Source organism: Sceloporus occidentalis, unplaced genomic scaffold (assembly GCF_023333645.1).
Source record: "Sceloporus occidentalis isolate IW3139 unplaced genomic scaffold, rSceOcc1.0.p SCAF_3, whole genome shotgun sequence".
Lineage (NCBI taxonomy): Eukaryota > Metazoa > Chordata > Lepidosauria > Squamata > Phrynosomatidae > Sceloporus > Sceloporus occidentalis.
In genome coordinates, this window is record NW_028316983.1 from 133,190,347 (window position 1) to 133,216,709 (window position 26,363).

General features: G+C 45.7%; 3 protein-coding genes across 3 annotated transcripts in view; 1 reads left to right on the forward strand and 2 right to left on the reverse strand.

Annotated features, from left to right (window-relative positions):
• XRN2 (5'-3' exoribonuclease 2) overlaps positions 1–2,370 on the forward strand; it is a 98,219-nt gene extending 95,849 nt beyond the window's left edge. The window contains exon 30 of the mRNA XM_089516363.1: positions 1,803–2,370. Coding sequence (XP_089372489.1) covers positions 1,803–1,859 — 57 coding nt within the window. The 3' untranslated portion in view covers positions 1,860–2,370. The remainder of the gene's footprint in view (positions 1–1,802) is intronic.
• The window catches only part of LOC149316829 (thrombomodulin-like), a 902,913-nt gene that overhangs the window by 227,972 nt on the left and 648,578 nt on the right, over positions 1–26,363 (reverse strand). The window lies entirely within an intron of this gene.
• LOC149316832 (homeobox protein Nkx-2.4-like) lies at positions 13,880–15,710 on the reverse strand. Its single transcript, XM_089516364.1, has 2 exons — positions 15,266–15,710; positions 13,880–14,610 (listed from the first exon to the last, which is right to left on the reverse strand). Exons 1-2 carry the CDS (start codon positions 15,705–15,707, stop codon positions 13,880–13,882), a joined length of 1,173 nt encoding a protein of 390 aa, XP_089372490.1. The 5' UTR covers positions 15,708–15,710.

Consider the following 26,363-nt stretch of genomic DNA (forward strand, 5'->3'; position numbering starts at 1 on the left):
AGGCTTCTTGGCACTGTTATAGAGAGAAGCTGTCCAAACACTCAAGCATTACTTGGTTCAGTTCCTGTTCAAAAGCTGTTGTCCATATCAGTCAAGGATGCTGGTAATGAATGACAAGCTGAATTTCTGCACAGCCAGACATGTTTCACAGTTGCAAACACAAAGCGCTTTGTGCTAGCTGTGTCTAATAATCAGAATAGTTGAAGATGTGTTGTTTGCTGTCATTAGCAGTTGCTGCCTGCCTGGCTAAAGCACTTTAAACATATTATCTGGCCGATGCTGATAATTAGTGGTATTCTTTGACCCAAATAGGATCTCAAATTTGTTGAATTTAAGTTTGGGGTTAATTTTTAAAATATTCTGCATGTCTTTAGACTCCTTCATATGTAATTACCTCACACAATGGTGGCAATAGATATCTTGTGTCAGACAAATGGTTTAAAAAACCCAAAGATATACTACATGTTTCATAGCAGAGCTATAGGTCTTTCTACATAGTGTCTGCTTACTCACATGTGCCACAGGCACTAGTTGCTTACTTGTGGCATGACAATAGTTAGATCACGTGCAACTTCTCAGGAGATCAAATTAGTCAGGCCTCCTATTGCTGAGAATTTGCTCAAATTATAAGACTATTTAAGAAACAGCATATGGACATTTTACAGAGCTTACTTCTTCACAGAAACTATAGGGTTATTTCATATCATAAACCTAACATCAAAGCATTAGGATGATATACCAGAGTTTAAATCATAGAAACCTGCAGATGCTATGCAACTAGTGCTACTGGGACCTGCAGTCCCACATGCTTCCCATTCCTGCTGTACATATTTGGAGAAAAGGACAACCAAATGGTTGAATGAAAGGACCAATTTCCATATGATTATAATGTTTGGTGCTTTTGACTTAGAAAAAAAGATTCATAAGGGAGGATGTATGTATAAAATTATGCATAGCATGAAAAAGTGAATCAGGAAAGGTTTCGCTCCCTCTGTTATAGTAGTAGAATCCAAAAAAGATGAAAGTACAGTAGTACACAGTACACACAGTAAAACTGTAGAATTCAGTATTGCAAGATCTGGTGATCACCAACAACTAGGATTATTTGAAAAGAGGATAAGACAAATTGATGGAGGATAAAGCTTCCAGTGACATTCATGATGATTATATTTTACCTCCGGTATCAGAGACAATGTGCCTCTAAATGTAGTTGCTGGGAAACTGTTGTGGTCGTGTCTTGATGGTGGGCATCCCTTAGATGTCTTGTTGGTCACTGTGGTAACAGAATGAAGACTAGATAGGCTTTTGGTCTAATCCATCGTATCTCTTCTGTCCTTAGGTGCTCTCTTAGAATTAACTCTTTGCTTTCTATAGTTAAAATGGCAGGATTCTTGTCCAAGGCTATACATTATATTAACTAAGAAATTTAATAGCAATTTCTTTCTGCTGGACAGAAAATGCACCCCAGGGCTCAGGCAGTTAATTAAATGAAAACTAAATTTAAACCTGCATGTAGTAAATTATTACATGCTTCTCCTTTTTAATGGTTATATATTTAAAATCATAAAACTCTAGTTTTTTAAAAAACCCACAAGAATTGTCAACTAACATATATAAAACCTCTTGATTCAATGAGATAGTTAAGCATATGTTATTTATCTCATTAAAATCAGTTGGACATCAGTTGTGTATGTTTTACTGGATCTTGCCCTCCTTTGCATGTCCCTTTTCTCTTGAACCACTGCTGTTTAATATTATGTCTAAAACACATAAAGTAATACTGTCTTTTGTGGCCTTTGCAGGGTTATGGAAGACCTTACCCATTGCCATCCTCTTCTGGAAGATACAACTGGAATTAGACTTTTGGTACTTTCTGCCATTTGAAACAATTGTGTTTTTATTATCACAATTACCATCTGATTCGTTTTCAGATGATAATCTTTCTTTTTAAACTCTGTACATTTTTATTAATCAAATTTGATATGATCCATTTGTTGCTTTATAACTGTACTGCAGGATACAAGTGAATTAATACCTTTGTGTGAAAGGTTTGATGAAGCAAGATTACTGTTCTGTCTTTATTGTATGTGGATTTTATTGCATTACATTGTTGATGCCTTCAATTTCACATCTAAATATCCCTTAGGTTCGCAGCTAAGATTGTGTTTATGGAAGCTGGCTTAGCCATCTACAAGCACAACATTTTAAAGACTTTGTCGGTATTCCTTGTAGTACTTTATTGATGTATTTGTCCCTTTCAACATACACTTGCTGAACTTTCCAAGTAAAAGTTTCAACATTTACAACATCTTTGTGGTCTTTCTTACATTGTTTATATCATAGAATTAAAGTTTTTAGTTGCATAATGCCTACCTGGTTTTTCAAATATCATTTTGTGAAAATTATGAGAAAATTATTAATTATATGCTTCATTCACAGGGTCCTTAGATTTTTTTTCAAGCCAAAGCAAAATCTGTGTCAGAGGAGGATGTCTTATTTTCTTAATTACTGAACTCTTGACTTAATCATCCAGTTTAATGGCTGCTTGACCATTCTTTCCCCATTTTTTTAACAAACATATACACTGGGGGGTATCTATTTGAATCATTATCTGCACTTTTTAGTCTTCCCTGTTCTCCTATAAGCATGTTTTGCTCTCCAGAAGTCAGTGGCATGAAATTTGCACCAGAAAAGGGAAACGCAAATGTAGTTAGTTATTAAATTGAACTCTTAACATTTTAATTCAGAAAACAAATGATAGAATTTTCATTCTGTTAACTTTTGTAGAATATTTTTAGGAAGAGGTGTTTTTTTTCCAGGACTTATTTATTACATTTATATCCCTTCTTTCAACCAAGGCACTCAGAATAGTTTACAGATTAGAATACCAGAAAATAAGGTCAAATCAGAAACCATAGGAGATCTGAGTAGTTCAGACATCCATATTCATCCCTTGATAGCTGCAACATTTGCAAATGACTTTTAGGGCTGTTCACCCAATTCACCAAAATCGCCAATGAAAAGGGATGATTTAGAGTTAGGCTGATTTGTGAGAGCTCCAGATTGGAATGGCTTTGGCCAAATTTGGTTCTGGAGTAGAATGGTATAGCCCAAAGTGTTTTCAATTGATCTGGAGATTCAGACATTAAAAATATGTAGTAAAAAGCCTGCCACTGTGTCCCAACCTGACCATATAAGGAAAACTTCAAGGTGGTATGATGCAGAGGGGGAAGGAGGGAAGCTGTGTAGTACTCACTGACATTTCTATTGTATAATCTGGGTTAAGACTCACCCTGACTCTCATTGCAGTGTTTACGGAATGGGCTTGTAAATTTTACGGAATGGGTTGGTTTCACTCAGTCTTTTAATTTCCTTTGTTTCATTGAATCACGTATTTTATTCTTCCTTTGTCTTCTTAATTTGGTGCTAGTGAAATCTATTCTTCTACCCAATTCCATGTTGTTGTTGTTACTAGGTGTTAGAAGTTAGGCAATCTGAGTCACCACAGAAAAACCAGAGTGTTGAATGGGCTCACTTTGGGATGGAAGCAGATCCCAGGATTGCTGTCTGCCTTCACTGTAAACAACAAATATGTGTAAAAACCTGCCTTAAAATACTAAAAGTCTGCTGCAATACCATAATCTCTGTAGTTGGACCTGCTTGATTCTTTCTGTAAAACATCAGTCATATGATTATTATATATCAGATGACTGATGCTGGAGGGGCCACTGCCAGGACAGTCAACAAAACCCTTTTTAAAATTGGTTGTGGTAGTTGTTCTTTTCTTAAAGCTACAAAAATCCTTGGAGTTTCCCTTCTGATATTAGACTTTTAAACATTATAGCCTTTGGGATTTCCCAGTGAGTCAATGGGGAAGGGCGGGCAATCTGTAATCCCAAATCTGAATCAGAATGGAGTGGGTCCAGTTCAATTTAATCTGAATCATACCCAGATTCAGATCACCAAACTGGATACCAAACTGAATTGGGGATTTATGCACAGCCTTAATTATTTGCATGTACAAATGAACCGTTGCAATGCAAAACACCTAGAAATGCTTTAAAGTTCACTTGATGTCACCTTCATCTGCAATAGATTACATTTGTGCGTTCAGACATCTACTCCACTATTGAGAAACTGACGCTTCAGCAATATGCTCAGACAGACATATTTGGTAGTAAGGATGCAATTCTATACATTTTCATCTAGGAACACAGTTCAAAATGAGAGGACTCGTTTTAATGGAATTTGGGGGAAACCCTTCAGTGGAAAAGTAGTACATAAGGTCAAACACAAGATAGACACTTTCCCCTTGCTGTATTTTCACTTGTGCTCTGTTTAAGGAAGAACATTCAAAACATTGACAACAGTCAAAAGTGTAATGCCTGTAAAGAAAAATAAATGCATATTGCAGTGTGATGAAAGAGATCAGTCTGTGAGGCACACACGTTTTATAAACCAGACTGGAATGATCTGGACGCTGATAAACAAGAGCACTCTTAGGTGCTTACTAATTTCTGAGTGGGGTCTGTTCTAATCACAGACACATGGCAAACTTTCCTAAAAATGGGCATTCCACGGCCCTCCCCACTTTGTTGAATTTCATCTATCACCCATCATCACTGATGTGAGATGATGGGAGCTACCATCCATTAACATCTCCCCAGCCAGAAGGTGCCCTCTTGGTATTCCTCAGTGATGCCAGCCCTTCTCAGCCCTGCCTCTCATCAGATGAATTGCAAGCATGCCTCCTCCTTCTGCTCTTAGAACATTTGGGATCCTTGTTTTTTCCCCTCTCCTTGAGACAATTGTTTTGAGAATTTCAGTTAAAGTCTCTTCCTGGCAAGGGGATGTACAGTGCACACCAGTAACAAAAGCATAATACAGAAGCCAAGGCCTTCCACCATAACCGCTTGAATCTGTCACTTCATTGGTGGAGCACACTATTGTCTGCAGGAAGTGATTTGCTACTCAAATCATGTAGAGACTTGTTTCAAGAGGCAGGGAAGAAGGCACCTTGATCATATGGGATGCGGGACTTTGACCACAGTTGGCAACCGTTTCTCTTGCAAAGACTCTTAACGTGGGTGGGTGCCATTAAGTGGAGCGGCTTCCTTGCACTGGTCTCAAGTGTTGCTATAATTACTTATATAGAGAAGGTTGGCCTTTGCCTTCCTCTGATTTGCTTCTGAGTAAACATGAAAGAGCCAGTGTGGCATAGTGCTTTGAGTGTTGGCCTACAACTCTGGAGACAAGGTTTGAAGACTCCCAGCTTGGCCATGGAAAACCCACTGGGTGACCTTAGGCAAGTCGCACTCTCTCAGCTTCAGGGGAAGGCCATGGCAAACTTCCTGGGAAGAAATCTTGCCAAGAAACCCCACAATAGGGTCGCCATAAGTCTGAAAAGACTTGGAAGGCACACAGCAGCAGCAACAACCACAAAACATGAATAAGGAAACCAGCGTAGAAGTTTGAGTGTTGGACCAGGACTCTGCAGATTTGGGTCCCAATCTCCTTCAGCTGCGGAAACCAACTGGGTAGCCTTGGGCAAGTCACTCTCTCTCAGGCTCAGAGGAAAACAAAGGCAACCCACCCCCTTTGGAACAAATCTTGTCCAAACAAAAACCATGATAGGTTTATGTTATGATCACTATAAATCTGAAACGAAGGCGCACAACAACAACCATGAATAAGCTTGGTTTGCACATATCTTTGGTAAAAACAAGGAGACGTGCAAGTGCCCTCAAGGTCTCTGTTTCAGAAAGAGTGTGTTCTTTCCATATCTCTCTTGTTTTGCAAATAATGTGGGGGGAAAGGCTTAGGCAGTAAACCCAGGTTAGCTCTGAGCCTCGTCCTCTGGTGTTTGCAAATAGACTCATTGAATCAAAGGGACTAACCAATGTGTTAACTCACTTTTCCAAAACTGAATGGGTTTAGGGGGACCAGATGTCATAACTGCAAAGGAGGACAAGGCACCCTCAAAGGTAGGCCAATCCAGAAAAACGGTGGGCATTGCCAAATCAAAGCTAAAAAGACTCTTATTAAATATAAATTCATGCTTATTAGCCATGCTCAAAATAGGACATTTTGAAACTCCTCCTGGATAGAAGGTGGAAATGTAGGACAGGTCCAGGAAGAAAGAGGGCACCTGGTCACCCTGAATGGGTTGGTTAACTCTAAGTGGGATTAACCAAGAGGATTCCTCCCTGCCAGGAGAGCCAGTGTAGCCTAGTGGTTTGAGTGTTGGACCACGACTCTGGGATTTCCAGTTTGGCCAAGAAAATCACTGGGTGACACACTCTCAGCTTTAGAGGAAGACAAAAGCGCTCCCCTCTGAATAAAAAGAACTCCACGATCAAGTTCCTTTAGGGTCGGGGAGAGGGGGAGAAAAGAAGGGAGGGAGGGAGAGAGGGGGGAGGGAGGGAGGAGAAAGGAAATGGGAGGGAGGGAGGGAGGGAGGGAGGGAGGGAGGGAGGGAGGGAGGGAGGGAGGAGAAAAGAAATGGGAGGGAGGGAGGGAGGGATGGAGGGAGAAAAGGAGGAAGGAAGAGGGAGGAAGAAGGAAGGAAGGCTGGAAGGACGGGAAAAAAGGAAGGAGGGAGGGAGGGAGGGAGGGAGGGGGAAGGAAGGAAAGAAAGAAAGAAAATAAATAGGAGGGAGGAGAGGAGGGAGGGAGGGGGAGGGGAAGGAAGGAAGGAAATGGGAGGGAGGGCGGGAGGTTGGGAGGAAGGAAATAGAAGGAAGGAAGGAAGGAAGGAAGGAAGGAAGGAAGGAAGGAAGGAAGGAAGGGGGGACTGAGGGAAGGAAGGAGAGAGAAAGAGCGAAGGAAGAGGAAGGGAGGAAGGAAGGAAAGAGGGAGGGAGAGAGGAAGAGGGAGGGAGGAAGACAGTCCTGTTTCCTTCTGCAGAGCTCCTGAGGGTGTGGATCAGGTGGAAGGGGCGATGAGTCCCAGGCGGCCAAGGACTGGAGGGTCCTGGGCCAGAAACATCATTTTAGGGGGTGGGTGGGGGGATTCTGGAAGTCCTCCTGGCCTCCCCCTCGAGATCCCCCCCTCCCGATGACTGGGACAGAGAGACTGGAGGCTCTCCCGACCCTTTCCGAGTTCCCGCAGGTGCCTCCTGGCCCCCTCCCTGGTGTCCTCCCTTGAGAGGCCCCCTCCTCCTCCTCCTGTGGGATCCTGGGGGGAGGCCTTCCTGGGTCTGACTTGGAGACCCTTTTTGGGGGCAGCAGGGGCTGCTCCTTTGTCTCCTGGGGGCTCCCCAGGCCCTCCTCCGCCTCTCCAGATAATGAGCTTGGCCCAAGGCGGAGGGGCTTCTCCTGGCATTCAAGATCCGGGGGGGGGGGTTCTTGGGGGGGATGGAGAGAAGGAGCCCTTCTTTTCAAAGGCACCGAAAAATGCTGCTGCTCTTGAAAGGAGGGAAAGAGGGGCCGGGATGTTTGAGAGGGAGAGGCCCCCGATGCTGCTCTTGCAAGAAGGGAACATTAGCAAAGGACCGCTTGCAGAGGAGATCTAGCTCTTCTTGGATCGATTGCATCGATCTCAGCACTGATTTTGGCAGCTGCTCTGTGCAAATGGACCAAGGAGGCAGGAAAGGAGAGTGGACCATGCCTTTGTCATCATCCCTTTTCTTCCTTCCTTCCTTCCTTCCTTCCTTCCTTCCTTCCTTTCTTTCTTTCTCTCTCCCTCTCTCTTTAATTTTTTAGTTAAACACCAGCAACACTCTTGCCCCAAAAGAAAAAAGCCCCTTCCTCATTTCTTGGAGAAGGGGTTGCCATGGTTTATTCAGCCACCTGAATCCCTGCGATTGCCTCCACATTGCAGAAATAATCCGGTTTGACACCACTTTTAACTGCCATGGCTCAAGGCTATAGAGTTCAGGGAACGGTGGCTCGAAATGGCGCAAAGTGTAGTTTGTGCCTTATGGTTGGTTTCCAATAAAGATCCGAAACACACTGCAGAACTCACCCCAGTTCGAGACCGCTTTAAGTGCCTTGGTTCAGTGCTAGGGAATCCTGAGAACTGCAGTTTATTATGGTCCCTTCCCTAGCATTGAGGCAGGGCAGTTAAAGCGGTCTCAAAGTGGATTACTTCTGCAGTGTGTCTTGGACCAAAGTCTCCAACAAAAAGCATCTGAGGAAGTAGCTGAAGTCTAGGAAAGCTCCTGCTGCCAACTTCTCTCTCTCTCTCTCTCTCTCTCTCTCTTTCAGTTAGTGCTACAAGATCTCTCCACATACTGATTCTTCAAACTAACACGGCTATATCTTTAAAAGGTATCACTGTGTTTGTGGATGTTGTTGCACTTTGGTGAGGCTAGTTTTGTTGTTGCTGGGTGCCTTGAAGTCCTCTCTGACTTATGGTGACCCTAAGGCCACCTTCATGGGGTTTTCTTAGCAAGGTGTGTTCACAGGTATGCCATCTGCCTTTCCCTGAGGCTGAGAGAGTGTGACTTGCCCAGGGTCCCGCAATTGGTTTCCATGGCTGAGAGGAGATGGGCACCCAAGTCTCTCGGAGTCCTAGTCCAACTTTCAGACCTCTGGATCAAAGTAGGAGCATCCTTATCCTCCCCCTTTCCTTACATTGTTTTCTCCCATTGAAATCTCTCAGCATCTGGAGAAGACAAGGCCATCAAGAAGGGGACTTTGGTCCATGAAACGTTTTGCCACGATCTGTTCCTTTCCATCTCAAAGGTGGTACATGCCTCTTGGTCCTTGTTGCTATCTCTGAACATCTTTGCCTATCCTCCGGTATATGACCCTGAATCTTGCAGAAATGTTCGAAATAGATTTTTATGCTGAAGAAGCACAAGACTTGACACAATTTGGACAAGTCTTCTTCTCCAGAATGCATTGGAGCGAACGGGAAGTTCCAAACTCTTGCGAAGCCTCCCCTTCCTTCAATCTCAATGGAAACAATCCCCTTTGACACCACCTCTCTGGCTCCATACTATGGAATCCTGGGATTTTGTATGGTGTTGTGGCGCCAGAGCAAACTAACCGAGAAGGCTCAGAGTTTCCTAAAACTACACCCCCATAGCATTGAGCCATGGCCCTTAAAGTGGTATCAAACTGGATTATTTCTGCAGTGCGGATACAACCTTACTTCCTCCGGCGATGTTATTAATTGGACTCAGCGCATCTCCTCCTCCTCCTCCTCCTCCTCCTCCTCCAGAGCAACTTACACACTGGATCCCACACCTCATTTCTCACCCCACAACTGTGGAGCATCTTCTATTTTGACACCAATGGAGGCTTCTTTGTGCCTCAGGAGCAGCTCCCCTGTCGTTTTTCAGGAGGACAGAGCATCATCTCAGGAGGACTGCAGGGCGAAATAAGGGTCTGCCCCACTGCAACTGGTCTACCTTCAGCCCCATTGACTTCTAGGGTTCAGCCATCTCTGAATTTCTGTTGCTGTTGTTGTTGTGTGCCTTCACGTCCTTTCCGACTTATGGCGATCCCACCACGGGGCTTTCTTGGCAAGTTTCTTCAGGAGGGAAGGTTTGCCATAGCCATCTCTAGGGATGAGAGAGTGTGACTGCAGTGGCTTGAGCCGGGATTCGAACCCTGGTCTCCAGAGTCGACTCAAACCACGCTGCCTCTCATTTTAGGATCCAGTCCTCTCTGACCGTGCAAATAAAATGTCCAGGGTTTGTACACCTGCGCAAGTTTACACCAGGCACATACTACCAAGGGCGATGGGCCTTATTTTCTTATTAATAGGTTCAGAGATGAAACCTTTACTCTCCAATAAGCATGAATCTTATTAAAAATCAAGGGATTGATTTCTAGATAGCCGGCATCTAATCCATGCATCTAAGGAAATAGACCAAGTCTAGGAAAGCTTATGCTGCCACTTCTTTGGCTCAGTCAGTCTCAACGGTGCAAGAAGACCCCTTTGCATCCTAGTTAACCGTTTATTGTGAGGTTTATTTTCTGCCTTAAAAAGCAGAGGATGCTTATTTTTCGCCCTGCCCCCGCTTTCCCATTCAATTAAAATTTAACAAATTCCCCCCTTATTATTTCCTTCCTTTTAGGCAGCTGGGGATTACTGTCCTTTAAGGACGGGCGGCGAAAGGAAAGGCCCTTGAGAAGAAGAATGCGGCTCCCTTTGTCGGCCCATTTAAACTGGTCCCAGCAAACCCCAAGATTTCAGTCTCCAAAGAAATCACTATGCAAAGGGATCTTGGGAGCACTTTTGAAACTTAAGGGAGAGAAAGAAGCTTCTTTTCAGTTACTCCAAGGTGCAACAGGATCCCTTTGCACACTGCTTTCAATGAAAATCATGGTTGCTCTCTGCAGCAAACGGCTCATATATATATATATATCTTGTCCGAGGCTTTATTGAATGCAATAATGCGGATGGGAAAAGGAGGTTGAAATATTTCATATATTCTGCCAAAATATCATGGGCTCGCAAAGCAGATTTAATAGGAGGGACTCCCTAGTAAAAGAAGTACAGCGTTCACTCATGGAGCGCAATCTCTTGCTTGGAAGTAAAGTCTGGCTGCGTCGAGTCGGGTTTGCTTTCCTTGAATCCTAGAACTAACAGCCTATATATATATTATATATATATATATATATATATATATGAAGTCTTTCTACTATTGAGACTTACTCCCAAGTAACCACTAGGAGTAGGGGTGTCCCAGGCTGATAAGAGCCACAGATCGGGTATTTTTGTGGAAGGGAAACACCTTCAACTTTCCTTCCTCCACCAAACAGCAGCGTATTTTAAGACAACTCCTTCCTCTTCGCCGCCCTCCTCAAGTTCAGTCTCCTCTCTTTCCTAACTAGCACCTCTGCAGTGAATTTAACATTTTAAATACAAGTAGATTTCCCCTCCTTGTTTTTCTCTTCATCCAGATCCTAAACACAAACTGGCCTCGGGCCCCAAAATCGCTATTCCTGTTCAATTTGAGCAAATTATTGGAGCCGCCATTTCCTTGAAGAACCCAAGTCTGATCCGCAGGACTTGTCTACACGCAACTCAGTCCTCCTTGACTTCGGCATAAAGCTGCAACCTAATTTTCCTCAAAAGGGCACGATCCCGAATTAGACACGGTTCAATCCCGCTTGTTTCCAAAGAGGTTTAAACTCCCGCTTTCTCCTGTAAATCCGTTTGACTTTAAAAGCGCTTTTCTTTGGCCAGATCGTGCCCCCTTTTATTCCCCCTTTGAAATGTGTGTCAGCTACCTCTAAGGATTCAATGTTAAGCTGGAAGAGTCCATTTATTTAAACGGGACTCGCTTTCCTAATCCAGAGAGAATAATAAACTCAGTGTTTCCAAATTTCTCTTGGATGGCGGGAGATCGGATCCATTTCGTTCCAGAAATGGCACCCCGTTTCGGGAGAAAGGCGGGCTACAAACCCCATAAATAAATACATAAATAAATAGATCACACCTTTACTTGGGACTCTTTTGAATTAAGGCTGCAGCCTATCTGCCAAAATATCGTGGGCACTCGAAGTAATTCTACAAACCCACAAGAAACTAATCCTACATGTGCCTCCGCAGATTTAATAGGAGGAACTCCCTAATAAAAAATAAAAGTACAGGGTTTTAAGTCTTGTAGCGCAATCTCTTGCTTGGAAGTAAAGTTTAAGGTATCTAGGACCCAATGGGACTTACTTCTGAGTTGCCCGGTGTTGGATTTGTTCTGCAAAGGCAGGTTCCAGGAAGATGTTCTCCTGCCTGCGCCTCCAACTAAAAGGAGATCTCTTTAGATACACCTTTCTTACCGGGAAGAAAAGGCCACCAATTCCATTGATCATTTATTTAGAAGCGTTGTAGTGTTCCCTTTAGGATTTGGAAGCTGGGGCCTTCAAACCTAAGAGGAGGATAGTCCCCTTGGAGGGTGTCCTGGCCAATCTCCCCTTCCAAGAGGAATGGGAGGGAATCGCTGACCTTTCGGGACTTTTGTTTTCCTAGCTGACCTGGCTCTGGTCTAAATGCCTGAGGTTCTCTTTATTTGCATGAATTAAACCTTTATTGAAGTGGTCGTCACCATCAGATTTTGATCCAGGCTTTACTTTATTAAATCGGTTTCCAATTCAGGCTTTCAGAAAGCGACCTAACTTATTGAAAAGGTTCGCTCCCTCTCAAAGCAAATGAGAAAGAATGGCTGTGCTTTTTTTTTTTTTTCTGGCCAAAGGATTTAAAAAAGGAAAAGGAAAGATAATAAAATAATAATTGTTAAAAAAAAGAACAACTCGATAATTAAGACCAGTATTAGAGACGACGTATCAGGGAGGAATGAGCTCGTTCTTTTTTTAAAACAACGACGACAACAACAAGAAGCAGGTAATAAATTAAAAACAAGAGAGAACATCAATCCCTAGCCCGGCAAATTTTGTCCCATTTTGTCAAAGCAACTTTCTTGGTCTGTTTAACCCCTACTGACTCCATTTGGGAATTTTAAATAACTGAGCTCGATACCTTTGGATAGTTGCTTCACATTTATGGATATTCTTCTGGGAAGGCAAACCTGAGGACGAAATAATGGTCGCGCTTTCCCTTTCTTCACCCCACTCCTCCCCTGCTATGGATGGGTCTATATTGATTGATTGATTGGTTGGTTGGTTGGTTGGTTGATTCATTATCAGATAAATGTTGTTGCCCCCCCTTGAAATGGACAGAAGCAGGCTACCGTTCCTTTGGTCCTGCCAACCTTTCATCCCTTCCTCTAGTAGTTCTTCAAGAGCTCGCCCAGTAAATGCGGCATTGAGCAAAATAAAACAAGCAAACAAACGTGGACCTTAAAAATGAAATTAGCAGCACACTCCTCCAGGAAAGCTTTCTCCGGGTTCTTCTTCGGCCACCATCCGTTTCCAAAGCCCTTGTAGTGGACGTCTGTTAGGAGGAGAAAGCTCCCAGCAGCAGCTAGCATTTTACATTGACAGTCGGTCGCCCATCCAAGGCCAGTTCCTTCTCTCCAGTTTTGGTACCATTGGCGGGTCTTGTCTGAGCTGTTGCCAGTTTATAGATCCAAACGCATCCCAAGTCATACTTAATAACAATTAAAAAAAAAAACAACCCTTCTCTTCCTCCCCCCACCTCTTTGTCGTTGTTGTTGTTGTTGTAAAAATATCCTTCCCCCAGGATAAGGGTATAGTGTGTGTGTGTGTGTGTGTGTGTGTGTGTGTGTGTGTGTGTGTGTGTGTATATATATATATATATATATATATCATGCAACCACTTCTCCCGCACCGAGACACCCTTCCTCCCACCGCCTTCCCTTTCGTGACGATGGCGGCTCAGTTTTTGCTCATCCACCTTGAAGTTACGTCCTCCGTAATCATGAGATTGCACTTATACAATTATTAGTGCTGGTATTAATATGTTTTTCCCTCCCCTCCCCTCCAGGGAAAAGTCGCACTTCAGAAGGCTACTGTCACTCTGGCCCAGAAGAAGCATCAACAAAGCCGAGTTCTGCAATTACCCCGAACTAAGTCGGGACCCTCTAGATAAGCATCTTTCCTTTCCTTCCTCTCCTAAGCGGATGGCAATATTAGAGAATAACCTTCACAATTCCTAATTCGTTTCCTATAAACCGTTTCTTTTAACAAACAAACTAGACGTCCCCTTGCCTGTTGCTTTTTGTCAAGGTCTCTACTGTCTGGGCTCCTAGGAGGGTTTTAAAAGCGCGGCGAAAGGGGATTCCCTTATTGTCGGAGGAGGAGGAGGAGGAGGCGAGCCACCAATGCAGCCTGGTCCAGTCTTCTGGGTCCTACTAGCCAAGAAGGCCCAAGAGTGGGGGACTGGAGGTCCCAAAAGAGGGAGAGAGACAGAGAGAAGAAAGAGTTGTGGGGCAGGGGCAAGGGGAGGAATCCAGTGGATGTGTGTTTCTCCTTCCTTCCTTCCTTGATTGCTTGGCAGAGGGGGCTCACCATGTCCGGCCATAGAGCAAGCTGGCGTTGACCATGCCGCCGTTGTAGTCAACGGCGGCGGCAGTGTCCATCTGGGCCAGAGGCCCCACTTGGCTGTGGAGCGAAGGGGGGCTCGGGGAGAGCTCCTCCAGGTCCGGCCCTTGTCCCAGGGCAGTCACTGCCGGAGGAGGAGGAGGAGGAGGAGGCTGCGGGGGGTGCGGGTGGGGCTGGGGGGCACTGCCTCCTCCTCCTCCTCCGTTGGCACTGGGGCTGCTGCTGCTGTTCGGGCAGGGCTTGCCATCCTTGACCAAGACGGGCACCGCCACCCGCCGGGGGGAGGACGACTGGGGCTGCTGCTGCTGCTGCTGCTGAGGGCACAAGCCGGGCCCCTCGGGTGGCTGTTGTTGTTGTTGCTGTTGCTGCTGCTGCATCTGGGCCGCCTTGTCCTTGGCCTGGCGCTTCATCTTGTAGCGGTGGTTCTGGAACCAGATCTTGACCTGGGTGGGCGTCAGGTGGATCAGGCTGGCCAGGTGCTCCCGCTCCGGCGCCGAGAGGTACTTCTGCTGCTTGAAGCGCCGCTCCAGTTCGTAGACCTGCGCCTGGGAGAAGAGCACCCTCCGCTTCCGACGCGGCGTGGCGTGGAGCCCCGCGACGGGGCCTAAGGACTTGGCCGCCGCCTCGGCGATGCCGGACAGGGCCCCCATGCCGGCCATGTTCATGCCCCCGGACGGGCCCATCAGTCTGGAGACTGGACACACACGACACACAACACAACGGGGAGAAGAGAGGTTGGCATCAGAGGCGACCACGGGGGGGGGGGGGGGGCAGAGGGGAAAGCAGGGCAGGGGGGACCCATCACCACCACCACCACCATCATCATCATCATCATCATCAGTTGTTCAGCAACCACTCCCATACACCATGGATAGTCTTGGTTTTGTCACAACCCGCTTTGCGACTAGTCGATTCGAATTGTCAACTGTCATTTTAATCTCGGTTGGTTTAAAGCTGGGGAGAGAAACTATGTATAGCATTGTATGGTTTTAGATGTTGTTTGCCACTTTGGTTCTTTTTACCAAAAGCGGGATACTGTAGAAATAAAAGTTTTATTTATTATTATTATTATTATTATTATTGCTATTCTTTATGATCATTCAGACTCTCCCTTAAGCGCTTCCTGTTGCTGCAGCCCAGATTAAACCGGGTCCCTGGGACAGCGAGGGTGCCTCTGAGCGTGTCTAAAGCGTCGCCCCTGATGATAATGATGATCACGATACAATATTTCTTTGTAGCCCGCCTCTCTCTTTTGGAGGATCGGGGCGGGTAACGGCAAACCTTGCCCCGGCTCCCTCCACCCGCTCCCCAAACTTCAGAGGGGGCGAGCCCAGCCCAAGTCTACTTACTTGTGGGGTATCGGGGGTCGGCGTTGGCCCCGTACCATCCGGAGGCGGCGGCGGCGGCGGCGGCGGCCCCGGCTCCTCGCACGCTCTCCGGGTAGGGAGGGCCCAGGTCGGCCACGTTGCCCAGCCCTCCGTTGCAGTAGCCCCCCACCGAGGCGTGGGCCGCGAACTGGGAGACGCCGGGGTGGGCCATGGGGTGCGGGTGGGGGTGGTAGGCGCCGTGGGCGGCCATGGGGTGCTGCTGCTGCTGCTGCTGCTGTTGTTGGCTCTGGGGCGGCTGGAGGGCCGAGGCGTGGGGCTGGCGGTAGGCGGAGGAGCCCCCGACCCCGACCCCGACCCCGACCAGGCTGCCCTCCATGGAGCCGAACTTCTTGTAGCTCTCCTCCATGGGGCTGAGGATGTCGGAGACGGAGAAGGGCGTCGTGTGCTTGGGGCTGAGCGACATGGCGCGCCGGGCGGCCCCTGGGCTCCCTCCGACTGCGGGGAACGGCCACGAGGAAGAGGAAGAGGAGGAGGAGGAGGAGGAGGAGGAGAAGGAATGAGGAGGAGGAAGGAAGAGGAAGGGGAGGCAGGGAGGCGCCGCCGCCGCCAGCCCTCCTCTTCCTCCTCCCTCAGCTCTCCCTCCTCCTCCCCGAGGTCTCGTTTCCTCCGTCGGCGGCAGGTTTACCACAGACACCGGGGGCGGAGTCACAAGAAATGCCCCCCTCCTCCGCCTCAGGAGCCCCCCCTCTCGCCTCGGGAGGGGTTCCCCCAAACCCCGCCAATTGGAGGGACACCTTCTCCTTCCCAGGGCTTCCAACCCCTTGACCCACACAGGCAGCCCCCACCTCAAAAGGGGAGCCAGGTCACCACTGGAAGAAAAGAGGCGGAGGGGGGGTGTCTCACGACAACGGAGCCCCCCCTTTATGTTTGCCAAAGGTCTCCAAGCTCGGCGCTGAGGGGACTTCGTTTCCCTCAGAGACACACTCGAGGAGTGTCGTGCCAAAGAGGGCACGACACTCCTCGAGCCCCCCCCCCCCAAAAAAAAAGTCTTAGGGGTGTCCCTTAGTGAAGAAGGCCACCCTCCCGCCCTCCCTCTTCCTTTTTGCAGCATCCCCAAAAGCCCGCCAAAAGTCGGGCAGGTGTTGCTGTGGGCCGCGCGCCTCTTTTGGCGCCGTCCAGTAGCCCCCCAAAACCCCCTCAGCTCCCCTTTTGGGTATATAAATAAGGCAAATAGTGTCAATAGTGGTAGGGATACTGGGGAAGGGAGACGTAGGGCAGAGGCCGCGAAAGGGCTCCAGAGTCTGGGTGTGTTTTGGGGTTCGGGTGCGTCTTTGTGTGTGTGTGAGAGAGAGAAAGTGGGGAGCAGGAGGGTAAGGAAAGAGAAACTCTGAAGCCTCCAAAAGATGCTTCTGAAAAGGCTGAGAGGGAGGGCACCATTTTCTGTGGAGAACTGTTTTGGGGGGAATAAAAGAAGGAAGGAAAGGAGAAAAGGAAGAGTCCAAGGAAGGAGGTCTGAAGGAGAAGGGGGCGAGGAGGCAAAGAGGCTGAGGGGGCGCAAGTGTGTGGGGATAGCTCCCCTCCAGCCTCAGGATGAAGGAGACCAGGCTCCCCCAGGGACCCCAGAGGGCCAGGCTTTTAGCCCTGGAAAGTCGCCTGGGCCTCTCCTTTTCGACCCAGGCAGGGCTCCACTTCATCCAGAGGACTCTCTTCTGCCTGCAAAGCCCTGGCCCAGCCGGTGTTGCCATTGTTGCTGCCGTTGTCGAACAGCAGCTTGGCTTTGGCGGTCGGAGGGACGGCGAGCCTTGGCTGCCCTCGTCGGAGGAGGAAAGGATCCAAGTTGGCAGGAGATGCCCGGTCGGAGGAGAGAGAGCGCAGGCTGGCTGGCTTCTTTCCCAGGAGTCCAGGGCAGCTCCCTCCATTCCAACCTTTTCAGTTCAGGAAGAATGGAGCCTTTGCATTTCTAGGAGTGTTTGGAGCTTTTCTGGGCTCCTCTCCTCCGTTTGCCTTGAATCTGGCGGTGAGGACCGCTGACCCGACCCCTCTTCCTGGGACTGAGGCCCCTTTAGATCCGTGTTGGCCATCCTCACGGCCCCACAGAGCCTGACCTCCCTCCCGGGTCGGTGTTTGGTTGTCACAACCGATGGATCCTGGGCAGAAAGATGGACTGCTCCCTAAGAAGGCCTTTTCTTCCCATCCCACCAAGAACCCCCCGACTTTCCAAGGCAGGATTTCTTGGGGTTCCCCCCAAAGACCCCAGGGATCCTTTGTCTTGAGAAGGTGCTTCCAAGAGACTGCTTTTGGCTTTCTTTTTCGACTAGGACCTTTTGGGGGGAAAGCTCTCTGAGAAAAATTGTAAGCGTAGGTGATGCGTATTTGGGTATAAGAACCTTTGCTGTGAATAGACAGTGAAGGTTTTAAATAGTTCCTGCTTCTCGATATGATTTACTTGTGATAATTTTGTTCCTTCTGTCCTCTACTCGGGTTTTCTTCCTGCAAGACTGAGGGCTTCCAAGAGGCACGTCGAGTCCAGCAGATCCCATGTGTAACTTCTGGAAGAGAGGATAGGACTGAAGAGAGGAGAAAGTGGCTTTTCGAGGGGATTCTGACCCACTCATTCTATGCAAGTGTTGATGTATGGCGACCCCATGAATTTCGCAGGGTTTGCTAAGGCAAGGAAAGACTGGCTCTCAGAGCTGGATTCGCCACTTCCTCCCTCCAAACTAGAGCCTGCTGTTGGTTGGAGGTCTCCCATGCAAGTAGCTCTGCTCAGCTTCCAAGATCCGACAGGATCTGGTGCCTTTAAGGCATTTAGGCTCTCTATAGCGTTAAAAAGAAAGGAAAAGAAGGAATGGTTCAAGACGGGACAGGTTGCTGCCAGGTGGTTGTGGCAATGCCATCTGAGATTTCACACACGCACACACTTGTAACCCAGGAATTCACAAGGAATCATAGAATCATAGAGTTGGAAGAGACCCCAAAAAGGGCCATCCAGTCCAACCCCCCTTCTGCCATGCAGGAACTCTCACTCAAAGCATCCCCGGCAGATGGCCATCCAGCCTCTGTTTAAAGGCCTCCAAGGAAGGAGCCTGTCATCTAAGGTAATACTTGGCCCCGTTGCAAGAAGACAATGGAAAAACTAGGCCTGCTTATCATGGGGGTTCCCCATGAGACACAAAGGGCATTGCGACCTGGCGCCAGTTTGAAAAGCAGGGAGAAAGAAAAAGAGTTCAGCACTTTTAAGTGCCATAGATTTCAATGGGAGAATTAAGATCCTTAGTTTTTTTGTGGGGTTTTTGGCCTATATGTGGCCATGTTCTAGAAGAGTTTGTTCCTGAAATTTCGCCAGCATCTGTGGTTGGCATCTTCAGAAAATGCTGGCATGGAAGTGCGTGGGATGTGTACACACACACATATATACACTTGTCCCTCCATATTCGCTAGAGTTAGGGGTACAAGACCCCCGTGAATATGGAAAAAACGCAAATAACAAAAACACAACGTTTTTACCTGAGAGGACACTTCTCTTCTAGGTCCTCCATTGCAACTCTGTGGTCAACTTCCATCAGACACTGACCATAGAACTGCCCTGGAAAAGCTATAAATGCCTAATGGAGTAATTCTCTCTAAGAATCTCTAGGTCCTTCAGTGCGACTTTTAAAGTTGACCATAGAGTTGCCCTGAAGGACCTAGAGATTCCTAGAGAGAACACATTAATCAAATCCGTGAATAATCAAATCCTCAAATATCAAAGCTGCCAATATGGAAGGATGAGAGTATATACTGTGTGACCCTGGGTTGCGGGGGAGTGATTTCCATGTTAATCTGTATATTGTTCTGTTGTTGCATTAAGATCCTGTTTAAATGTCTGTCATTGAAACCAACGCAATTTACATTGCAATAGGATAAAGATGCTGGGAGTGAGTCCCATTTGACTGGGTGGATCAAACTTCTGCTTGCAAAGTCTGTGTTCATAATTTGGATCAGTTCAACCAAACTATGTGTGAATTTGTGTGTGAATTTGCTTTAAGGATGTTAACCCTGGGTTAGGTTTGTAGCTCTATTTGCAGAGGGAGGTGGAGGGTACCATGGCAAGTGGATTGTTTTTTACTTTCAGAAATAAAGTCAAACACACAAACACACACGTTTTGTGTGTTCCTGACACTTGTGGGGAGGGGGCCACACTAGCATAAAGGCATATAAATCTATTCTTTTTTTCCAGACAGCACTCAGGACATAGGCCTCTTGATTTTCACCTCAGTTTAACAATGGGAGAGTATAGCCTTGAAGTAGCATTCTTGTTGTTATGTGCCTTCAAGTTGTCTCTGACTTATAGCGACCCTAAGGCGAACTTAATCAAGGATTTTCTTGGCAAGATTTGTTCAGAGGAGGTTTGCCTTTGCCTTTCACTTAGGCTGAGAAACTATGTCTTGCCTCACATAATAGTTACTTACTGGAAGGTAAGTTTCAACACAGGAGCCAGTGTGGCCTATTGGTTTGAGTGTTGGACTATAACTCTGGAGACCAGGGTTCGACTCCCAGATCAGCCACTAAACCCACTGGGTGACCTTGGGCAAGTCACACACTCTCAGCCTCAGAGGAAGGCAATGGCAAACCTCCTGCCAAGAAAACCCCATGATAGGTTTGCTTTTGCGTCACCATAAATTGGGACTTGAAGCCACACAACAACAACAAAGTTTCAACAGTTCACTTGAAGTCCTGCCTCAAAGCGATACTGAGAATGGTTTCGTTTTGTGTACAGAATGTAAGAATTGACTGTTGAAAATGCTTCAGATCATCATAGGGCTGCTGGTGGTAGAAAGTTAAAAACACCACAATTAATGTTATTGCAGGGTTTGATTTGTTTGCAGGGTTTGACTGGGGTCAAGTATCTTCTGATATTTCAAATTATCTCCATCCTTAATGGAAACTGGGTTCTGATCTAACCAGAGTTGAACATTTGCCCTTTCCTGCTGGCATATTCCACTAAAACCTATGGGTCTTAACATCCCTTCACTATTGTGATTCTGGATGAGATGTTGGTTTGCTCAAAAGTGACTTGCAGGTTTCGCTTTGGCATCAACCGCAGGATCATCCTTTCTGATCAACCTCTCATTGTCTTGGGCTGTCTTTTGACTTGTGGGCCCTGGCTCTACTGTAACACTGGTTGGGCAATATTTTGTAGGCGTTCTATTTTCTATGTTCACACTAGCATGTGGCACAAAGGTTTGTATCCTATAGTTACTCCTGCCCAGTGCAGACCCATCGAATCAATGAGGTTAACCTATGTATTGGCTAACCAGTCACTTGATTCAACATGTCTACTTTAGTTGGGACTCACCAATAGGATTCAGGCCAGTATGCCCAAGGTAGCTCCTGTGTGGGAAGAAGTCCATGAGTCTCCCCATCATAAACCCATCTCAGTTGCTTGACTGCTTTGGTTACTTGAAGGAAAGGAACTTTTAATGTACTTAGTGTGATTTTCTCTTTCATGAATTACCTATCTGTTTGTTTAGACTCAGGGTAATGCAGACATTGTGCTAGAGCCAGCAGAAACAGCAGATGCCATCCATGCCAGTTGTGTGGTGAATCCATTTGGGGTTTTACTTCGTCCTTTTAAGGACTTTTTCAGAGTGCTGCATCCTTTCCTTAAAACTCATCCAGCACCTTGGACAGCTCCTCAAATTCCATACAAATACCCAAATTAGATTCACTGTCCTGCTGATATGGATGTCATCAGCTGCCACTGAGGGCCAAGGAAACAGTATTTTGGAGAAGGAAGAGTTGTTGACATTGTCCCTTTTAAGCTAGTGACCTGGAAGCCTCATGCAGTGGGGATTATGTGAGAGCTACAAATGGGGAGGGTGTGTGGATGTCTTGTCCCTGCTTGCAGTGTTTCTCTCTTCTCAGTTACTGGCCTTCCCATGCAGAGGTTTGAAAGTGGCCTCTACTCATGTTTACCTGATAAGGCCAACTGTGCATTTCTATTCATTCAAAGATGAATAGAAGCAGACTTCAGAACTTCTCCATCAACATGAGAGGAAACCTCTAAAGGTGAGGCTACGGACTTTGAAATGTGGTCTGTTTCAGCTCAGGACAATTTGGGGCCTGGTCAGTTCGATCTGGGTCCCAAATATGATTCAAGAGTCAGAAATCCAGAAGACGTTTTCCGTCACTGAAAATCCAAAAATAGCCACAATGGTTTTCTTTTTGTCAGAATTAGACCAGATTTTCCAGAACACCAGTCTCTTAGCAATGGATTTCATCAGCCAAACTGCTGGTGACGAGGTGAAGGGACTCTTTTGCTACACATCTTGTTGGGTTACAAGTAGATTTCCATGGTGTTCGCTCATTTTCAGAAAAAGATGAGGACTGGTTCAGTTAAGGCTCATTTTCCTTTTGCAGAGTTCCCAGCTGGAAGTGTTGAATCTCTTGGATGTCTCTGAGACTAGTTTTAGCAAAGTAAGGCAAATAGGCAGTATGTAAATTTCATAGCTAAAAAAATGACTAGTTACATTTAAAGGTACCTTCAAACATATTTATGTGCATAACCTAAACCCTGGATAACTACAAGTTTCAAGAAGAGAGCAGCTCAGCAGAGCCTGATGGAGGAGGAGGAAGATGAGGATGAAGAAAATAGGGAAGAGTCTTTTGTTTGCTTGTAAATACACTTGGGAGGTTCGCTGGTCATATGCCATGGTTAAATGAGGAAAGCTTTAGAGACAACATGTATAGGGCAGAGGCATGTTGCCCTATTGCTTTAATAGCAAATGGATGAAGGATGTGAAAGAACATTTGGTTGGGAAGCATTTTTGACCCATTTAAATTTAAAAAACAAACAAACAAACAAATAGGAACTGCTAGTAATTTATTTTATTTCTTGGCAGTAGTGGAAGAAGTTTGCACATATAGTGAAATCAACACTGGCGAGTTTCAAATGAGTAGCTGCAGCAATGTTGATGCAAGAGCAGACTCTGCATTTAGGCATAGGACAGAAACAAGAAAAAAGGAATGTGGGAGGAGGAAATAAAGACTGACCTTATTACCAAAGTGCCTAATGGGCCATGTCTGAAAATGATGGGCAATATAGCAGTGGCCCTAAGTAACAAACCTGTAAAGTTTCAGAAGGGTAGCAGCAGTGGTATATATTGATGTCCCATGTACAGATGACAAAGTGATGTGTCTGTGTCTGTGTCTGTCACATTAGGCTGGGGTAGGCAACTATCAGGGGCCAACGGTCATGTTTACTGTGTCCAGTTCTGGGCACCACAATTCAAAAAGGACATTGAGAAACTGGAGCATGTCCAAAGGAGGGCGACTAAAATGGTGAAGGGTCTGGAAACTATGACCTATGAGAATGACTTAGGGAGCTGGGGATGTTTAGCCTGGAGAAGAGAAGGTTAAGTGGTGATATGATAGCCCTGTTTAAATATTTGAAAGGATGTCATATTGAGGAGGGAGCAAGCTTGTTTTCTGCTGCTCCAGAGAACAGGACCCAGAGCAATGGATGCAAGCTACAGGAAAAGAGATTCCACCTCAGCATTAGGAGGAACTTCCTGACAGTAAGGGCTGTTCGACAGTGGAACAAACTCCCCCGGAGTGTAGTGGTGTCTCCTTCCTTGGAGGTCTTTAAGCAGAGGCTAGATGGCCATCTGTTGGGGATGCTTTGATTTGGATTTCCTGCATGGCAGAATGGGGTTGGACTGGATGGCCCTTGTGGTGTCTTCCAACTCTATGATTCAGTGATTCTATAATTCTATGCTTAGGGGGCTTAGGGGCATTTTTGACAAGTTATCATCCCATGCGGTGCCATTTTGGGCCTAGGAAATGCCTTTTCTCCAGCACAAAATAGTACGAAAATCAACTTAAAATGACGTGTTGGCAGTGTGGGGAGGGCGGGGGGACCATGGCAATTAGTTCCACAAGTTCCTTAGAAGGCATTTGGAGGTATCTTTGCCCCTGGGTCCATAAAACCACTTTTTGAGGGCACATGTATGTAGCTTTGAGGGCACATGTAGACTGCAGATCACACATCTCCTACCCCTGTTTTAGGTAAGCACACAAATTGCACCAGAACGGCACATGCAGGGATGGCTGATACAAATAGGGGCTTGTGGGGGATTGAGCGGGGTCACCAGAAGCCACTGAGGGTCACTGATCTTTCATATCTCCAGCAGTCCATAACATGTAAAGAAAAAAAGAAAAGAAAAAGATGCACATGAACTAGACTTGTTTTTACATGAGTACCACTTTCCATCCCTGTCAGAAGTAAAAATAAGCAGTACAGAAGCAGCACTCATAATTCCAGCTTCCATGTGCTATCTAAGAGGGCTGGATTTTTCAGGTGTAAGCATGAGTTTCAAGTACACAACGTTCATCTCTTTACAGTTAGTTCCCCTCTTCCTGCCTGCCCAGATGTAACAGCATCAAATGGCACAGTATAAAACCTAAATGTATACATAACTTCTTAGTTTATATATGTGTACTTAATCTCTGTGGAAATACAGGCACCACAGAAGACAACAATCCTCTGTCTGCTTACCTGGAAGTAAGTCTAAACTGAAAATAATAGGACTTACTTTTCAGCAGACATGCTTAGAATTCAACTGAAATTATGTAAGGAGAGAGAAGCTGCAATGGTGAGAAAAATGCTGCATGTACACAGAGGTGTTCAGTATATTTAACTGTTGATTTTTCTTACATTTGCTACATTAAAATTAATTCTAGTAATTTTAAATGTGCACATATGCATATAAATGATCACATGCAGATTTAGGCAAATTAGTGCCCAGGATCTTCTGAACACCTAGCAATGCCCTAGAACATTTCCATGACTACCAAAGACAAATCCCTTATATAGTCACAACAGATTAAAACAATGTCAAAAATAGGAGGCAGGGAGTGTATTCCACAGAAATGACTTGTTACTCTTTTTCTCCTCTGCTGACTTGACAGCCACTGGGGAAATGTTCTGAGCATTCATGCTCATCCTATGTGCTCAGTATCAGTCCTGGAAGACGCAGTGCTTGGGTGGCTTTGTGCAAAGGAGAAGAAGTCGTCTGACAGAACGCAGCAAATACGGCAGCGACATTGTACCTCTACTAACAGCAAGTAAATAATGATTTGAAAAAGTTTCATGGGGAAGGGGAAGGGGTTAATGTCCCATCCCTCCTATGGTACCAACCTTGACATAGACAGCTATAGATCTGGAGCCATCCTTATCTGTGCAGAGATTAGACCAATTGGCATCCAGCAGGCAAGTTAATAATGGTTAACTTAAGTCCCATTGATTTCAATGGCTGTGTTCTGAGCTTGGCCAAGCAAAGATCTGAGAAACATAAATAAGACTTTTGAAACTCAGTCAGCAAAAGAGTCAGGCAAGGCTGCCTTTTGTTACCCTTTTTGTTTAAACTGAACGCTGAACATATCATATGGAAAGCAAGATTTGATGTGAAGGAAAGAGGCATGGAAATTGGAGGAAGGAACACCAACAATTTAAGATATGCAGACAACACCATCCTACTCACAGAAAATAGCAGACCTGGAATTATTATTGCAGAAAGACAAAGAAGAAAGTAAAAATGCAGGTTTACAGTTGAACATTAAGAAAACAAAAGTAATGACCACAGATGAACTGTGTAACTTTAAAGTCAATGATGAAGACACTGAAATAGTACAAGATTTTCCATACCTTGACTTGGTCATTAATCAGAATGGAGACTGCAGTCAAGAAATGAGACAAAGACTAGGGAGATTATTGCACCCTTAAAATCTGGCTATGAAGCTGCGGCAGAGGTAAGTTCCAGTGTCTTCAGTGGGGTATGCCTCTACAGAAGTGTGGATAGGATTGCAGCTTTACTCTTTTTCATAGCTTTCTGACTTTATCTTACCCCTTTCATTTCAGATTGTGCAGCAGAAAGAGCATCTTCCAAATTATCCTTTATTAAACATAAATTATAGTCAACAGTGCTTCAGTGAAGACTGTCATCATTATCTTTTCTCTCTGCAGAATGGGATCTTCTGAGAGAAGTTACTTTAGGTAATCTCCTATGTAAATTTGATGCCTATGGCCTGTTACAGACTGCCAAAATAAAGCTGCTTCGGGTCTCTTTGGAGGTATGCTGTTTAAATGATGCATGCATCTTAAGAGTCCAGAAGCTGCACCAAAGCTGCACTCCAGTGCTTAGGAATGGAGTGTGGCTTTGGCGCGACCTCCGGACTCTTAGGACCCATGCATCATTTAAACAGTATACCTCCAAAGAGACTTGAAGCAGCTTTATTTTGGCAGTCTGTAACAGGCCATGAAAAGTAGAAAACAGATGATAGCTTTTACAATAACCTGAATGTAGTTTGTCATTCTGGGTAAACATTTTCTTTAACTTAACTGACATTCATATTATGAAACATGGATCCTATATGCTGGAGGACTGAAGTACATATTTACTATAAGTATATAAAACGTAAAATTTTGTTATTAAATATATACTGTACGCACACACACACACACACACAAAATTTGGATTATGTTATATTATATTATATTATTGTTGTTTGTTGTTAACTGCTCTGAGTCGACTTCGAATCATGGCGGCCTTGTGGATGAAACATCTCCAAGACTCCCTATCCTCCACTGCTCTGCTTAGGCCCTGCAGGCTAAGGTCTGTGAATCCATTCATTTGGCATGTGGTCTCCCGCTCTTTCTGCTGCCTTCTACCTTTCCTAGCATTATTGTCTTTTCTAATCATTCATGCTTCTCATGTGGTGGCCAAAGTACAATAGTCTCAGTTTAGTCATCCTGGCTTCTAGGAGGTATTTGGGCTTGATCTTTTCTTGGACCCATTTGTTTGTCTTCTTGGCTACCCATGGCATCCTCATCACTCTCCTCCAGCACCACATCTCAAATGAAGGGATTTTCTTCCTATTATCTTTCTTCATTGTCAAGCTGCCAGATCTGTACATGTAGGGGAATTAAAGTTTCCTAAGGCTTCAGCCCTTGGTAAGGAAACAAAAATATCAAAACTATCAAAGCCAAGCCTGTTAGGGTCTAGCTTGTAAATCAGCAGAGCAGCAGAAATGGTCTTTTGTCTTAAGATGCTTCTATAAGAACTGAGGCTGACACAAA

What these genes read in the sequence shown, in the direction of transcription:
- LOC149316832 (XM_089516364.1), bottom strand. Translation starts at nt 15,707, where the DNA reads ATGTCGCTCAGCCCCAAGCACACGACGCCCTTCTCCGTCTCCGACATC. An exon ending in CGACCCCCGATACCCCACAA is followed by an intron (nt 14,611 to 15,265) that starts GTAAGTAGACTT and finishes GTGTGTGTCCAG; the next exon opens with TCTCCAGACTGATGGGCCCG.